The 17,910-nt window shown below is 33.2% G+C and overlaps 1 protein-coding gene across 1 annotated transcript in view; it reads left to right on the top strand.

Moving 5' to 3' along the window:
• Positions 1–16,667, top strand: part of LOC127707819 (heat shock 70 kDa protein 12B-like) — a 33,613-nt gene extending 16,946 nt beyond the window's left edge. The window contains exon 6 of the mRNA XM_052212570.1: positions 16,194–16,667. Coding sequence (XP_052068530.1) covers positions 16,194–16,538 — 345 coding nt within the window. The 3' untranslated portion in view covers positions 16,539–16,667. The remainder of the gene's footprint in view (positions 1–16,193) is intronic.
• Positions 16,668–17,910: the final 1,243 nt, after the last annotated feature.

Raw genomic sequence — 17,910 nt, 5'->3', positions numbered from 1 at the left:
AATCATGACGGAATATACAAGTTTGAAATAAAAATTAATAATTGTTTTACGAAAGAGGATAGACAGAAATACGATCGATGAAAATAAACAAACATCTCAATTAACAACACAGAAATGTAAAGTAAATACATAGTGTATTAACAATATTATGAATCATAGTGTCTTCAGCAGGTTATCTAGTTTAAGATTGTAGTAAATGTGATCATTTTTGGAAGGGTATCGTTCATATTTTTTTGTACTTGTGTATCTGTTTTACATAAAAAGCTTATGAGAGCTTTAAAAAAGAGTTTTCTTGTACCCTTATACCTCTTATATCTTTAAATGGTTATTGAATCATGATCAGAATAAATTTGATTTCATAATGTTACCTTTTGACTTTACCATAAAGGAGTCTTTTAATTGGTGAATTGAGAAAGGTTCAAAGAATACTTATCTATTGACTGGAATTTAACACCAATAAGGCAGATATTTTAACTATTTATGCTTACCTGCATCATTTTCAAGTTTAGAAATACGGTCGTCATTAATCTTTGTAGCGAAATAGACTATGACACCGGACAAGACACTTCCACAACAAAGGCCAACAAGAAGCCACATAAAATACTGTTTGTTTGAATGATGCTTTCCATGTGTGGTTGTACTTTGGTTAAATTTCAAGTCATCATAGGCTGATATATCACCATTGTTACGATTTAAGGCTTCGTAGAAGTTAAGTTTGTTAGGCGATGACATTTCTTTCATACGGTGTCCAAATTCTAAATCATTTACTTCTGTCACAGAATTATATGCTTCGTAATCCATAATTATTGCTGGATAAGAATACCGTGAAATCACCACACACAATTTGCACTGGGTAAACCCTCCGGAAGAAATGAACATCAAAATGATGAGTTGTTTGATCCACTTAAACATATATTTACTTGGATAGTCCAGTTGAGTCATATACAAACATAAAATATGTGTTAATATTCAAGATAATAAGTAGTAGTTTTTACAGTTTTACTTCCAAACTATTGTTTTTGTTTTTTTTACATGTGTTTATAATTCGCTACAGCCATGTTTTGTCTCGCCTGCGACGAAAGTCTCAAAATGCGAGACATAGGGATTACAATCCGGCGGCGCCGACGGCTTTAACTATGTGTTCAAAGCTTATATTATAAAGATAGAAGACCTGGATGCTTCCAACAGATACCTTATGTAAAGAAGTTTCTGTGTTTTATGTTCATTTTCCTTGCCCTCATTTGCATGGTTCAGTGACTGCTTGAAAAAAAGTTACAGTGTTTTTTGTGAAGTGAAATATTCACTTATGAGAAATAGAATAACTATATTTGGTATATGGGTTCCTTACAACGCCTTCATGTCCATCAGCTAGGGTTCACCTGACCTCGACCTCGTTCATCGATCAGTGATTGTAATATGTACATGTCCGACTGGCAGGTTTCATCTGATCTTGACTTCAATTTCATGGTTCATTGGACAATGTTTAGTTTTTATGGTTTGGTCTATTTTGCAGATACTAAAAGCCATAGGACCACTATATTTGGAGTATGGAATGATTGTAAGTTGTACATGTCTATCTTCCATGGTTCATATGTGGGTTACTTAATTTTCATCAAACATTGATAATGTAACGTTTGTGTGATATTTGTAGTAAAACCTATGTATTGCAGGGTATCCATGGCTTACCTATACTGATATGAGACAGTGCACTTTTCACCAAACTTGGGATGGGGTAGTATGTAAAATCATCATGAAGATTAAAATTTTGTACGCCAGACTCGTTTCGTTTACAAAAGACTCATCAGTGACGCTCGAATCAAAATAGTTTAATTGGCCAAATAAAGGACGAATAATCCTTAACTTACTGGTAGTTACGTGTGATATATATAGTACAAATGTCATCATTTGTATCATCTTATACATGACATAATCATATCACATGACGCGCATGTGCTTATTCAATTTTTGATTTTTATAGCAGTTTTCGATTCTAGTTGATTTGATTGACATTCCCTCATTTTTCATAATAGAAAACATTGTATTAGTTGTATAATATATTCCCAAGCTTGCTTGTTTAGACACCTGTCTTGTTTACAATAGCCATAAGTGATCCTTCAAGTTAATGCTATTTGTACAATGTGATGTAATGCAGTTATTTCATCAGGTTGATTGATTTCTTATATTTAGGTTTATTTATGGTTGTTTTTGCTACTTTTTGCTGTTGTTTTATAAATCAATATTTAATTGTCATATTTCCTCATATATGTCTCTCTATGAAATATTCTGTTTATATAAATCCGCATCCGGGAATATTCCAGATGGTTTTTTTTTTCTTATATAGCTACATAGACAAGAACTGTATTTTTTAAGGTTTTCCCCGAAAAAAATATGATTTTAAGGGGATCTTTTTAGGGTGACTTTATGATTTACGTGTGCTGCTTTGTAATAATAGTATTATACGGAGTGATTAATTTTGTAAAGGAGAAATTGTGACACGGTAAATAAGAAGATAATGTTATATATGGAAAATAAAAGATAATCTTAAGTTTGATGAATTCAATTGACGTGTACCGCTTTTTGGAGAATCCGTCATATTTTTTAATACCCAAGACATGATATAAAAATTAGAAGATGTGGTATAATTGCCAATGAGACAACTCTCTACCAGAGACCAAATGACATAGAAATTAACAACTATAGGTGACCGTACGACCCTAAACAATGAGGAAAACTCACATCGCATAGTCAGCTACAAAAGGCCTCAATAGTTTACTAATAGTTCATATAAGATGTGGAAATAATCATCGGGAGTACCACAACTTCAAATATGGGACAAATATAAACCTGCTTCATCTACTGCTGCGTACATGTCAGATATTAAACGCTTTATAATGTCTTAGATATGTTCATTTTTAAAACAACTCAGACGAACAGGGAGATTATTGATTATTATCAATCTTCTATTAACGTGAATGTATTCTTAGACGTTGTTACATTGTGTTTCAGGTTTTATTTTTAAGTTTTCGTAGTTTGAACTTTAAGTAGTAGGTCAACTACATTGTATGTATGCTATGATTGTAAGGTGTATATGTCTGTCTGACTCGGTAAATCTGACCTGGTACTCAATTAATGGTGATTAATTGATCAATTGTTTGTTTTCTTGTATGAGTATGTTTCATAGATAGTATACGCAATTGGTCAACTTTATTTGGTTCACAGAATGATTGTAAGGTATACATGTCTGTCTGCCATGTATCCTTTGGTCTTCACCTTATTGTCATGGTTAAGTCTGTTTCGAGGATAATAAGCAATATATCAACTATATTTGGTCTATGGAATGATTTTAAGGTGTCCGACAAGGTTTATCTGAACTGGAACTTATTGTCATGGATCATTGATAATATTAAGGATATTTGATACTTGTAGTAAAACCTTGTCTTTAAGACTTTCAACATAATATCAATGATGGTCATTAAAGCAGACGAGACATTGTTTGTGCACTCATGTTAAACTTAGATTTGTTAATTATGAACGTCCACTCATCAAATCATAACTTAGAAACTACAGTTCCAACTTTACAAGGGGAGGTTGACATTAAGTGGATTTATCTATTCTTTATAGTTTTCTTTTCGACAAAAACTGCTGATATTTTTTCAAGTATTTTTTCAACCTTGATATTGAAATTTTAGGATTTGAGCGTTCCTAATTATGGTAAATTCAGAAAAGCGCTTAGGATGCATCAACTTTGTAATGTGTTATTTTCATTCATTAGACTATAAATTTATATCACTTAAAAGATGATAACAGAATACTGTATCAATATATTTGTTTAAAAGTTATCCATTATGTCTAAAGGCATGAACAATTATGTACTCAACTAAGTCTTAATAAAGGACTAATTGAAACTAACAGTCATGTGTAGTTAAGTCGCACAATGAAATTCATACCCGTCGCTACGAATATAACGAAATGTGACATCTTTTCCTTACTATGTTTGAGCATTAACCTTTGGGTCAAGTACGTTACAGTTTGATGCCTTGTTTTAAAGTCACTTGTCTCTTTTGATTTCTTTCACAGAAATAAGACCGGGAAGGTTTTAAGTTGGCCGTAATGTTGAACGTGTAATCAATATGTACGATCTAACAAATAACTACACAACTAAACCAATTTTGATCTGAAACGGTCATTCAGATCTGAACATCTCTTAAAAGGGCATTAGCTACGAGATATAAAAAAAATAAAATATGATTTATTTTTGTTCAATCATTAATGAATGTGAAATAGTGTAATAATAATTTGCTTTAAGCAGCTAGTTTAGTTTAATTTTGTCAATACTAGTATAAGCTAAGGAGCATCTCTGATGAATTATTCACTAGCAAGTGAATAATTCGACCTCTTTAAATCCGTATTCATGTGACCTTCAATCTAACTCCTTAGCTAAAGATTTGTTACGCATGTATTAAGCATGTTCAGCCATTAAAAGGAAAAGAATGTCAACATTGAAAGTGAAACAAGGATAAATCATTTGGTTGACTGATTCGATCCACAAAAACATTCTTATACAGGTAAAATCGATGATTAACCTATAACATGAAATCAAACAGACCTAGAAAAATCAAATAACACGTATCAATATTTATGTTTATGTTTATATCGGGTTATGTGACCGCCGGCGGTCTTCGGAGGTCATCTCGATAGTTAATTGGATGGGATCTAGACTAAAATACACACGAAACTCTGGTATTTATTATCGAGTCTTATGCATTGTTAATGGTTTATTTCAGACTTATTGTTATTTGAATATACGTTTTAGTGTATTAAATATTTTTTGCACCCCCCCCCCCCCCCCCTAACATTAAATCCTGGATCTGCACCTGATTTCTGGTGATTCCGTGCTCAGAACAACCCCCATATATGAGTGGGCTGAAAATTATATGCATTAATATATGAGTGAGGGTGGGTCACTTCGGTACCCATTTTTAACCGAAAACTGAAGTAATCCCCCCACCCTTTTCATGTTGAATTGATGCGGTTCCCCAGAAGGAAAAGCTCTTGACGTGTAAAAATATGTTGTTAAATTGCTGAGAGCGTCAAGGGAATGTGTATCACAAAGTATTTCAGTGTAAGGTCAATATTTACCGTATCTGCTACGAAATAAAATTTAATTTTGCCGGGCAGCCGTGCAATGACGGAAATGATGACGGCACGTAAATTTCAGAGCCGAACGTCGTGAAGGACGGTCGATCCGAACTGGCTTTTATCCGATTTTAACCCCAAAATACCCCCCAAAAGATCTTGAAATGAACACATAATAACCTGCGCTGGTAATTACCCCTTTGTGGTATAAAACAATATTCGTGGATTTTATGTGAAGAAGAAAACGCGACACCCAATTTCAACTCTATTCATTTAGTAATATAGATATTAAAAGAAATAGCTGGTTACTTATGTTCTTTACTCATAAATCTATACGGGATATACCAACCAAAAACCAGTTGAGAGAGACAGAAACACATTGATCGAAAGAAAAGGACATAGTTCCTCAAAACACTACACACCAATGAAATATTCGGCAACAAAACCTACCAAAAACCGGCTGTCGTTCCTGAAAAAAATTTAGTGACAGCTTTAATAGTGTCACTAGTGTTGCTCATGCTAATCTGTTGAAAAGTGGCAGTAAATCATGTCGTAAACGAAGGAGAACGACAATTTTACTTTGACGAATGGACCACCGTACGGTGAACTATATTTGTTAATTTCTGTGTCATTTGGTCTTTTGTGGAGAGTTGACTCATTGCAATCATACCACATCTTCTTGTTTTTACGTATCCACGACAAATGGAAGATATATGCGATAAATTGAACATATCTGCCACAAATGGAACACATCCCTGGTCATCAGTGACAAAGCTATACCTCAATATCATGCTCTTGTCCACAAAACTTTCTTAGAGATGACTTCATTATATAAATTTTAAAATGGATAAGAATATTATAACACTAAGAACTAGTGCGCATTTCGATGTCAAACAAACTGTTGAGAAATGTTAATTAATACATCAGCTGTGTATTAGACAATTGCTACCGCATTCTTTTTCATTTAAACTATTCCGAAAATTAAATTTACATCAATGTATGTATTTATATATACACATTATTTCATTGTTTGATTTCCTCATATATGTCTCTCTATAAAAAAAATTGCATGAATCTGCATCCGGTAATAATTGCAGGAAATGATTTAAAATTAAAAGCTATTTTTCAATGATTTACCCTAGAAAAAACAATTTCAGATGTTTTTGTCTTTTCAGAAATAATTTACGGTTGTAGTGAGTCGTTGAAGTGATTAATGTTGTCAGGGAGATATGGTGAATAACAGTAGTAAATAAGAAGTATCATATTATATGCGTAAAAGAAAAGCTAATTTTAAAAAGGATTCTAGTAATGTTTGCATACCCAATGGATCCAATGAAATATTAGTAAATAAACGGATGATTATCGTCCAATGGATATTCTACATCAATAGGAGGAATACATTTTATAATGTGAATACAAATACAAACTTTCTTTATAATATTTATATACAAAACCGACCTCTAATGTTCAAGGACTTTTCACATATATAAGAAAGTTTAATACATTTAATATCAATATTCTATCACAGTGGATGCATTTTTACATTGTTGAAGTTGTAACCAGAACCATTTATCTCATGCAATATACATCGTTATACATTAAAATGAATACGTATGGTTTTTAGAATAAGATTGTGAATTACAATAATTGTATACCAATTGAATCATTACCTAAGAGCTAAGGATTCAACTCTCTTAAGCAAAGTTGACCTTAAGTGGATTTTGCTATTCATTTTAAGATTCTTCTAGTCATAACCCTACTAAATTATTCAAGTATTTATGCATCCTTGGCATTAAAATGTTTCATATTTGAGTTTTCCCGATGGAGAGTAATCCAAAAAAACCGCTTTGGAGTGTTTCATTCATTAGTCTATATTTTCAATACAACTAATTGTTAAAAAAAATATTTTATCAAACTATTTATACAATAGTTTTATTTATATTTATAATACTAGTGCAACTGTATCTCAAATCATGCAATAATCTCAATGCAACGAATTCTTCCAGGACTTTCATTTAGTTAAACGTTTAATGTAGTTTTGACATTTAAAAAAAGTCCTTTTTAACAACGTTATATTGCTGGGTCACCCAAGTGTAACACGAAACCTCTTTCTTAATTATTAACATCAATTTTATCAGCAATTAAAGCCGGGCTTCAAAGTTATTGTGATACTACACACTCTAGGTGCGGGGTGAATCAGATATGGATACTATTTCAAAGATCTGTAAGAGTACATACAATCTAAGGCTCTTCCCTCTTTAAATATTATTAAAACATTCGAATTTTCTACATTCTACATTCTACAAAGTAGACTTATCACCTGTTTTGTACTTGCATGAGCAACAAGACTAATGTCACATGTAAAGCAGGATCTGCTTACCCTTCCGGAACACCTGCGGTCATCTCCAGATTTTGGAAGGGGTTCGTGAAGTCCCGTCTTTAGTTTTATGTGTTTTATTTTGTATACTGTCGTCTGTTGTTTGGTGGTTTTTCGTTTTTTGCCATGGCATTGTCAGTTCGTTTTCGATTTATGAGTTTGAGTATCCCTTTGGTATCCTTCGTCTCTCTTTTAATGAAGTCACATCTCTTGAAAATTTTAAATTGGCTCCAGTTTGTTTTTAATGCCCGCCCCCTTTTGTGGGAAAAATTTAGTTGATTATTTTTATTTAGGGAACGACTGGAGCGGGCCCACTCTTATGGCAGTCAGTAGGCCCCCCTTATGAAAAAATCTAGGTCCGCCACTGTCGAGTTTGATAAAATAGCTCTTATTTGTCTTATTTGTCTTGTGCTTATTTTCTAAAACATTTTTGCACACACAGCGAATTTGAACCTTTGTCCTGAAATAAAATTTCTGTAATAATATTTGTTCCAAATGGAAGAAATGTTCTGGAATATTCGTATATATATATTGATCTATGTTGTGAATTATATCTTAACACCTTTTAAAGATAGTACCATTATTTCATTTATTTAATTTATGTTGTCGAAATCTCGTGACTTTTTACCCGGACGTTCGACGGATATCCTCGGAAACTTATTGAAGCCATCAGACGACAAAATTAATCATAGTTCATATGGAAAACAAGGAAATTGTCGACCCAGACTTCGGGGGCCAGGTTTCCAGGGGGCGTTTCCAGGATATTTCAAAGAGGGGGCGTAGAATCCAACATTTTTTGGACCTTTTTTTTGCTAAAAAACATAAAATAATTGTGAAATGCACTAATATAACGGTTCTTTGATTATTAAATGTCTATGGTATATTAAAATGATTGGATGGATCTTAACAGCAGTGACCAATAACGAGAAATTCCAAATTCTAGGGTATAGGGCGTTACTTTACATTTCAATAGTCCTAGGCCAGGATTTTATGAACGGGAGGCGTAATTCCGGTTGCCCTGGTATAGGGTCCACGGGGAAGGTCAGAAGCTCCTGGATTTCAACAATTAAGCATCAAATTATGAAGTATTATAACAGACTCCATGATAGACAAATTGGTGAAAATAGTCTGCCTTCGGATCATTCAAATTATGTATTGATTAACATGTGGATATCAAATCTTTGGAAGAAGTTATAAATTCAGTTAAAAGGTTATATGAAATGGGCATGTAAAATGGAAAATAAATCTTTAACGATAGCTTTTTCTGAACTCTTGATATATATGTATACCCGTTTTGTTAAAATATACTTTTTCACTGTTTTGGTCTTTTGGAAAATGTTGTTTGTGCTGTATTTAGACCCTTTTACCAAGAAATTTGTTTTGCATGCACACGTATAAAAATTGCGGTTTTTATCCAACGCAATCATAGGTTTGAACGTTGTTTTCAATTTAGTAGATATAAAAAGATGTGGTATGAGTGCTAATGAGACAACTCTCCATCCAAGTCACAATTTATAAAAGTAAACCGTTATAGGTCAAAGTACGGTCTTCAACACGGGGCCTTGGCTCACACCGAACAGCAAGCTATAAAGGGCCCCAAAAATTACTAGTGTTAAACCATTCAAACGGGAAAACCAACGTTCTAATCTATATAAGAAACACTTATGAACCACATCAACAAACGACAACTACTGAACATCAGATTCCTGACTTAGGACAGGTGCAAACAGTTGCAGCGGGTTTAAACGTTTTAATGGTACCAAACATTCACCCTTATCTGAAACAATAGTGTAACATTGTATTTATAATACCCCGTTCTAGATAGTAAAATCTGACCCCTTCCAATGCAAGGCGAAAAAAACATAACCCCATTTCAGACAATTTAGCTGAAAATCCAACCCCGTTTGTCGGAACATACCCGGTATCATATATATAGCGAGTATCCCCCGGGTAGATGTAGAATGGCCATTGGGGAAGTGTCACACAAAACAACCATTTCATGTATAGATTTACTTACCGCTTTGGTTGTTTAAAAAAGGTGTCCAAGTCACCCATCGGATGGGGGAATCAGTATAAAAGAAATCAGAGAATGTGTTTAATTAATGAATATGATAAATTGCCATATTCAATACAATATAAGCAGATAACGATAGTTTTTTTTTTTTTTTTTTTCTTTTAAAGGGGGGCGTACGCCCATTACGCCCTTACCTGGACCCGCCCCAGGACTTTCAGTCTCGATATCGTAACCGACCGATCTATTGTCATACAGATCTTCCTTATTTAATTATCTTATTTACCACGATCGTCATACAACATTTTTGTACAACGAAAGTAAAAAAATTAAACGGGATAAAAATATATGAAAGGCATTAGTCATCAAATAAACCCTTTGTATTTGAGTAGCAAAATTTGTGTCTAAAATCATGGGGCCACTAAGATCATGGTGATTAATCCACATCTCTGAAGTTGCAACCCTTAATACTTATAATAGCCTGTATCACTCTATCATGTCTATATCAATATTGTAGGTGTAATATAAGTCCGAGATTTTTCTGACGCCAAACGGCTGTTTTGCCAGACAAGCTGGGGCCGTGTGACATCAGAGCTCGTCCCATATCAAAAAGTAAAATAACAAAAATACCGAACTCCTAGGAAAATTCAAAACGGAAAGTCCGTAATCAAATGGCAAAATCAAAAGCTCAAACACATCAAACGAATGGATACCAACTGTCATATTCCTGACTTGGTACAGACATTTTCTTATGTAGAAAATGGTGGATTGAACCTGGTTTTATAGCTAGCTAAACCTTTCACTTGTATGATAGTCGTATAAAATTCCATTATATTGACAACGATGTGTGAACAAAACAAACAGACATAATAGGTAAAAATGTCAAAAATAGGGGTACAACAGTCAACATTGTGTTATAATCTTAATCACTATAAAAACAAACAAATATGTAACAAAGAAACACAAAAAGGCGTATAGACAAAGCACATAAGCAAAAATGACAAGAATACAAAAATTTACCATAGCACAATAACACAATGACGGGATATATAAGTACAGTAACAAAGAAACACAAAAAGGCATATAGACAAAGCACAGTAGAAAAAATGTATGTCGCAAAACAGCCGTTGGACGTCAGAGCAATCTTGGACAAGTGTTATATATGAATGTCATGTTATATACTATATATTGTAAAGATTATATTTGTTATATGTGTATGCCATCCACGAAGCCTTAACTACTGATTGGATGGCCAGTATTCTTCGCCAGAAGTATTATTTATGCAACATATATCTTACATATTTTCATAGGAGGTTTCAGAGCAAATGCTGTTATACGATGTTAAAGGTCAATCTCTATCAGCGGTAGAAGTGTTTTCGACAGCTTTAAGAGCACTTATAGAACCTCTGTTGACTAATCATATGGAGAAGAATATGAGGGACATCAAAATGCAAGATATAAAACGAGTATTGACCATTCCAGCAATCTGGAGTGCAAAATCGAAGCTCGTCATGAGACAATGCGCAGAGATGGTAGGAAAAAGAAAAAAACCTAATAATCTTCAATGGTTATAAATGTATAAACGTCCATGTATACTGTATACTGTATACTGTATACTGTATAGTGTATACTTGATAATTATTATCAATAAAATATTTGGCAACGGACCATGCTAAATGGGATGTTAACTGTTTAATTATACTAGATATTATCGAGATATCATCAACATAATAAAAACAACTTACATTTGAAAGTTTGCAAAACACAAATGAGTTTACAGGAGATATCACATTATAACAGTTTAGGACCAACTCCAATCTTTCAGAAAAATCTATTGGATTTTCTTTTTATATCTTAACATATCAATTTAAAACCTGCACGTTGTACATAGTTTTAAACAATATTTAGTGATATTAAGACCTTTCTCTAATTTTTAGCCGATTTATTCTTTTCCTGACCTGTTGATTACTTTAATTTAATCAACTTATGTTTGGTTTGATTTCAGTAATTAGCTAAGACTAATTTTAAACTTTAACGAGTTGTTGGACTTAACTTGTCGTTAGCCTAACAACACATTTGAACAACTGGGCCCAGTTCTTCATTGGACAAATTTAAATTATGACGTCAAATGTTCTTGCTTTCTTCTGATATTCCTATCGCGACGTCACGAAAAAAGGCGACCATGCCTGATGACATTACCTGATTACACAGAAAGAACACATATTTTTTGCAGATCATTGGTAAAAAGGATTAACTTTGTCTGCATATGTAGTCTACAAATCATGTGAGAAGCTGATTCTACCACGAAATCTCGTGCATACGATATTTTCCCACCATCGTAAGTAAAATTTCAAATATTTGAAACGCCCGGCGAGCCTCGAGTTTTTACATTTGAAAATTTAACTGTCTCGAGTGAAGAAATATCGTATGACACTCGATGCATTGCTAGAATTTATATATCTCGTTGAAAATCCTCCAACAAAAACAAGCGATGAACCTAGATGCTTCGGTATAGATTCGTCTCATGTATCGAGGAAGCTTAACCATAAAAGTAAAAATTCACAACCTGGCTGAACTTTGTATATAAAAGCGCCTACTGTTGGTAAATAACTATTTTCCTATGCCATATCTTTTTGTTAAATCAATCGACGATGTAACAAAAAGAGCTATGTTAGGCCGTGTTCACATTGAGCTAAACTCTGTGGGGTGTAAGTGTACTCTACTCTTAAACTAAACTCAATTACGTTCTCATTGATAAAAATCAAACAGGTTTTGACTACATACAGTCGATAGTCAATGTAGGCCTAGTGTGGGTTAAGTGTTCATAAAACAAGATATCAAGAGCGTTGATTTTATTGTGAATATTTAAAGAAGTTACATATATTGAATAAATATTATTATAATAATTCTAAGAATTTAAGTTATTTTCCCTATTTTTATGACAAAAAAACAAAAAATGCTCCGTTAAAAACATGAATGAATTTAATAGCCTTAGTGGGCTATTTGATTTTCAGTGGGGGGAGGTTTTTTTCTGATAGAATATTCATTTAACACCGGTTGATAGCACTTTTTATTTATTTACCATTGTGTTTACCGCGAAAATTATTTTCACTTTTTTCAACTTTTTCTGGCAAAGTCCTGCATTTTGTAGGACAAAATATTCATTTTCATTATGTCGTGGACAAGGTTATTTTTACAGTTAGTACTAGTCCATACTATTCATTTCCATAATCACCATATGTGTGACTGGGGAATAGTAATATGGTTACTCAGATCTTCTTCCGATCGGCCGTAAAACCGTTCCAAAGTAGAGCGTCCGGTTGGCTCCGTCTCGGACGGCCTCTATTAAAGGACATACCAATTGTATTCATTGTGAATTTGTTCTCAACCTGAACATGTATGAAATATTTGACACTGGACGTTTATCAACCAACAATTAATCAATCAGTCAATCATTTTCAAATTCCTTTTTTTCGCCTATTGTTACGCTGTTTTAGTCGTAATCGTGACAACTTTAGAACTCTCGAAGTTCTCCAAATCAATAGAACGATTTTCTTAAGGTACCGTCCATTCATCTTCTTGGTACAAACCATTCTTTTTATTACTTTAATAAACAAAACATTTTGTGTTCAATAACGTACAGGAACATTTTAAAAACTCCATGTTGAATCCCATGCACATCATTTTCAAGAATTCAAACAATTTTTCTCACTTCCCTCCTGGAACAAATACATTTTTTTCTTTAAAAAAAAATAATATAAACAATTTATCTAAAAAAAATTTAGAAAAATAAAAAAATATGAATTTGTCTACGCCTAACTGATACAAAAGATAACAGAGAAATTTTTAATTCAATTCTATTTAATGTACATGTAAATTACGTGTACATGTTGTAAACAGGTTTACAGTACACAGCGTTTGGTATGAACACGGCCTTATTGAGTTACGTAAGATGAACACTTAGTCATAATTAGTCGCTTTTTATTTATTTATTTTTTTAGGCTGGTATACAGAGTAAAAAGACTATGTATAGCCTTAGAGCCCGATGCAGCGGCGTTATATTGTCAAAAAAAGAACGAACTATTGACGAATATGCGGGGAGAAGCATTGCAAAGATTTGCCTAGGGGCAAACTATTTAGTGATCGATATTGGAGGTCAGTATTCTAATACTGGAATTTAAAACACAAACCAAGAACAATATAGTTCATTACGTTTGAAACTGGATTTTCCCCGTTTGCTTTTTGTAGGACTTATATATAGATGGGAACTATATAAAAGTTCTTATACTAGTTCTACAACAGTACTTACTACTCATAAAGTTTGATGTTAGGTGCATAAGGCACGAGAAAAGTTTTGGCGGTTTCTACGGGTGGGGTTTTATGGTACTATATAAAGTTTGGCTTTTAAATGTATTAGTATCGAAGGTGCTCGCAGTTACGTCGAATCGAAGTTAGTCACATTAGTATATTTACAGTTGCTGCTATGTTTATTACATGTATTTATATGTTGTTTGAATTGAAGAAATCTGTACAATTAAGTAAAATAAAATATTTAATTGCAAGTGAAAATGATATGTTACTGCGAGCAACTAATCCTATTTCTGTGTTTGTCTTGTTTGTAACTAATTGAATTTAGAGTAGAAATACTTTAAATTCGGACAAGCAGGGCGAAGGAGAATTTAATTATCCTTATCAGACTTCTAAAAAGATCAAATCAAAAGAATCATTCAACCACCCAAAGTTCCTGAGATCAACCTTGGGGAGGGGTGTTCGTCTTTGGTGTCTGCGTTGTATTTTGTAGAAGAATTGTTAGCAATCTCGTTGGTTTTGTTTTACATTTTACCAAAGGGTTGTCACTTTCTCTTCGACTAATGATTTTTAAATGTCCCTGTGGTATCTTCCACCTCAGCTTAGTGAAATTTGTCCTTTAAATTGTATTTGAATTGAAGTAAAAAGAAAGTCTTACTCACTTTCACTCATAAGAGTAAAATAATGTATGTGTTTTCCAGGTGGAACCGTAAATATCATAGCACACAAGAAGATAATGCATGACAAAGTTGAAGAGTTATGTTCAGCATCAGGAAATGACTGCGGAGGTACACGTATCGATAGGGAATTCATGCAAATGATAGAAACTATCGTTGGAAAAATGTGATGGAGGGACTTAAAAAGGAATATATTTTGAATTATATAGATTTCATAAGGGCACTTGATATATTTAAAAGGGGTGTTGGTAATAGGAAAAAGCCAACAATTAATATGTCTATACCATTAACGGCATTAAATAAAGGCAACAGTAGTATACCGCTGTTCGAAATTCATAATTGAGAAAAAAAACCAAATCCGGGTTACAAACTAAAACTGAGGGAAACACATCAAATATAAGAGGAGAACTACGACACAACAGAAATACAACATTAAAATGTAACACACACAGAAACGAACTATAATATAACAATGGCCATTTTCCTGACTTGATACAGGACATTTTAAGAAAAGAAAAATGGTGGGTTGAACCTGGTTTTGTGGCTAGCCAAACCTCCCGCTTTTATGGCAATGTTAAATATAACATTACATTGACAACATTACATGACAGGACTACAATACAAATAAATGGGAGAACATATAGGACAGAGAAACATACGAATAATAGCTAACAAAAGGTACCAGGTTTAAAATTAAAGACGCGCGTTTCGGCCACACAAGACTAACCAGTGACGCTCATATCAAAAAAGTTCGAAAGACAAAACAAGTACAAAGTTGAAGAGCACCGAGGACCAAAAGTTCCAAAAAGTTGTGCCAAATACGGCTAAGGTTATATGTCTGGGATAAGAAAATCCCTAGTATTTAGAATAATTCATACTTTTGCAAACAGTAAATTTATAAAAATGACTATATAATAGGTATATATGATAACACCGAAGTGGTGACTAACTACAGAATAAAAACGGATACATAAAACAACATAAACCAGCACATAAAAATTCACAGCCGAGTTAGCCAAAGAGATCAACGCAAAAAAGTGACGTCACATTTGAATTTCTGAAATTTCCCCAAAATAGGATAGAATTAGGATAGAATTCAAGATTTGGTTTAAAATACTCATATAACATTTATTAATAACAATGAAAATTACAATACTAATTAATATAAAATGTGATAGTAATTAGATAATTAATAGTATTATCTAGCTATGTCGGTGTTTCTTCTAATCAAACGGTAAACCAAATATTAAATGATCTCTGTAAAAAGTTTGGCAAAGGATCATTTTCTGAAGCTGTTAGTCAACCTGATTATAAAAACGATTTTCATATCAAAACCAATGTATTATAGGTCCAAATGACACTTGCAAAAGAGAAATTTAAAAGCATAACTGACAAAATAGTGAAAGAAATTGAAAATGTACTCACACGTGTTGAAGGGTTAACGATTGATACGTTCTATGTCGTTGGAGGATGTTCATAATCAAGTATAATACAAGAGGCTATAAAGGATTCTTTTAAAGACAAACATATAGTAACGCCCGAAGAACCGATCCTCGCAGTTTTAAAAAGCGCTGTTTTATTTGGTCACACACCAGACTTTGTTACATCAAGAGTAACAAGGTTTGCATATGGACGACGCATTCGTCCTATTTTTAACGAGTTGGTACATGATATCAACCGAAAGGTAGAAAGCGATGGAGAGTTTCGTTGTACAAATGTCTTTGATCTTTTAATGAGAAAGAATACAAAGTGTGCAGTGGGAAGCACACAATCAATTGAATATCACACGTATGAGCAGAACCAGGCTAAGGTAACAGTTGCTGTCTACGTGTCGGAAAATGACAGTACAAAGTATGTTGATGGGGAAGGTTGTGAGAAACTAGGAGAGCTTGTTGTTGATATTCCAAACCCAACAAGTGAAAGACGACATGTTCATGTAGATTTTTACTTTGGTGGAACGGAACTTGTTGTCACAGCTACTGTAAAAGGAGAAATGACACCATGTACTGCACAATTTGAATTGATATAATTAGTATTTGGAAACCGTGTTTGAAAATAAGATTGCAGTCAAGCAATGCTGTCCATTCCATGCAAATCATTTTGTTCATAAATCATATGCACTGGACTCACAAAAGAGGTTCTTTTTAGAATCCAGGGTACAATGACTTACTACTAGTTCTTATTGGATAAATATCATACTTTGTAAAAAAATACCTTAAAAACGGAACTTGTCAGTCGAAAATTAATTTGAGGTCAGAATTTGTTTTTTTTTTTGCTTTTATTGTATAATTTGAAACAAATTCTTTTAATTAGTATGTGTAAGTGAATGATTATCTCTCTTTTAACGAAGAAAGGCATTGTCATCTTCGTACAAACTATAAATATAGTTCAGTGTTCAAGGCCAAAAAAATCATCATGATTAGATTTAATCAACTGGTTTCATGGTCAGTGCATTATTTATAATCGGCACTTCATAAGTTTTACGCTAACCATCATGCTTGCTCAGTATGTTTGTATGCCATACTTCGCTCCATTCATTCATTATTCAATAATGGATGTATATATGTTGTATTATAATGTATATTGATTTTCAAATATTTATATTGTGTAGATCCAATTAGCTGTACGTTTAGTTTCTTACGTAAATAAAGTATTGTGATTTCGTTATATTGTCGTTTCCGGACTTTTGTGTTGATGACAAGTCTTCTATAATCTCTGTTAAAGTTAATCACAATTTCTACTTTCGGCACGTTAAGAGCTTGAAATATCTTATAGACACTTGGTAATGTAGAAAACCTATTGATGTCTGTGGCTCTTTTTTTGCGTTTGGTAGCTATCTTACTGATGTATATCTTACAAATTCTTTCATTTGAATGTTCGGTTTAGTCAATTAAAATAGTCATTAAATAAGTATTGAAGTTGCAAACACGAATTGGTTGACATCTGATATGTTCATTAAAATGACTGAAGATCTTCCAAAGAGTGGATTTTAAAATTATTTGACAAATAGAAGTTAAGCCTGCCTCAAACACTTGTCCTAGATAACCGCCTCATATCGGACTGGTCAAATAGAAATCTTCTCAACACGGAATATGCTGATATTGTTTTTTTGGCAAATACCACTTGTAAGCATACTATAACTGTTAAATTCCACCGAATGCTCTTTGTATCCATCTCAACGAAAAGTCTCGAGGTCTTCAGAAGTCGCATTATTTTTAGACATGGTTTTTACCATCTGCCGTGGTATTTGCTAGGAAATACCCCGGCACATGGAATTTCTGAATGACAATTTCACCGGCAGAGAAAAGAAAATCTCAATATAGAGAAACTTTGTGAAAAATACCATTTCTCTCATCCAATCAAAATACAGCATTATTACATAAGGTGGAATTATAAACAAA

The sequence above is a fragment of the Mytilus californianus genome, unplaced genomic scaffold (genome assembly GCF_021869535.1).
Source record: "Mytilus californianus isolate M0D057914Y unplaced genomic scaffold, xbMytCali1.0.p SCAF_7, whole genome shotgun sequence".
Lineage (NCBI taxonomy): Eukaryota > Metazoa > Mollusca > Bivalvia > Mytilida > Mytilidae > Mytilus > Mytilus californianus.
Note: the sequence above shows the minus strand (reverse complement) of the source record. Positions and strands in the feature narration are given on the sequence as shown.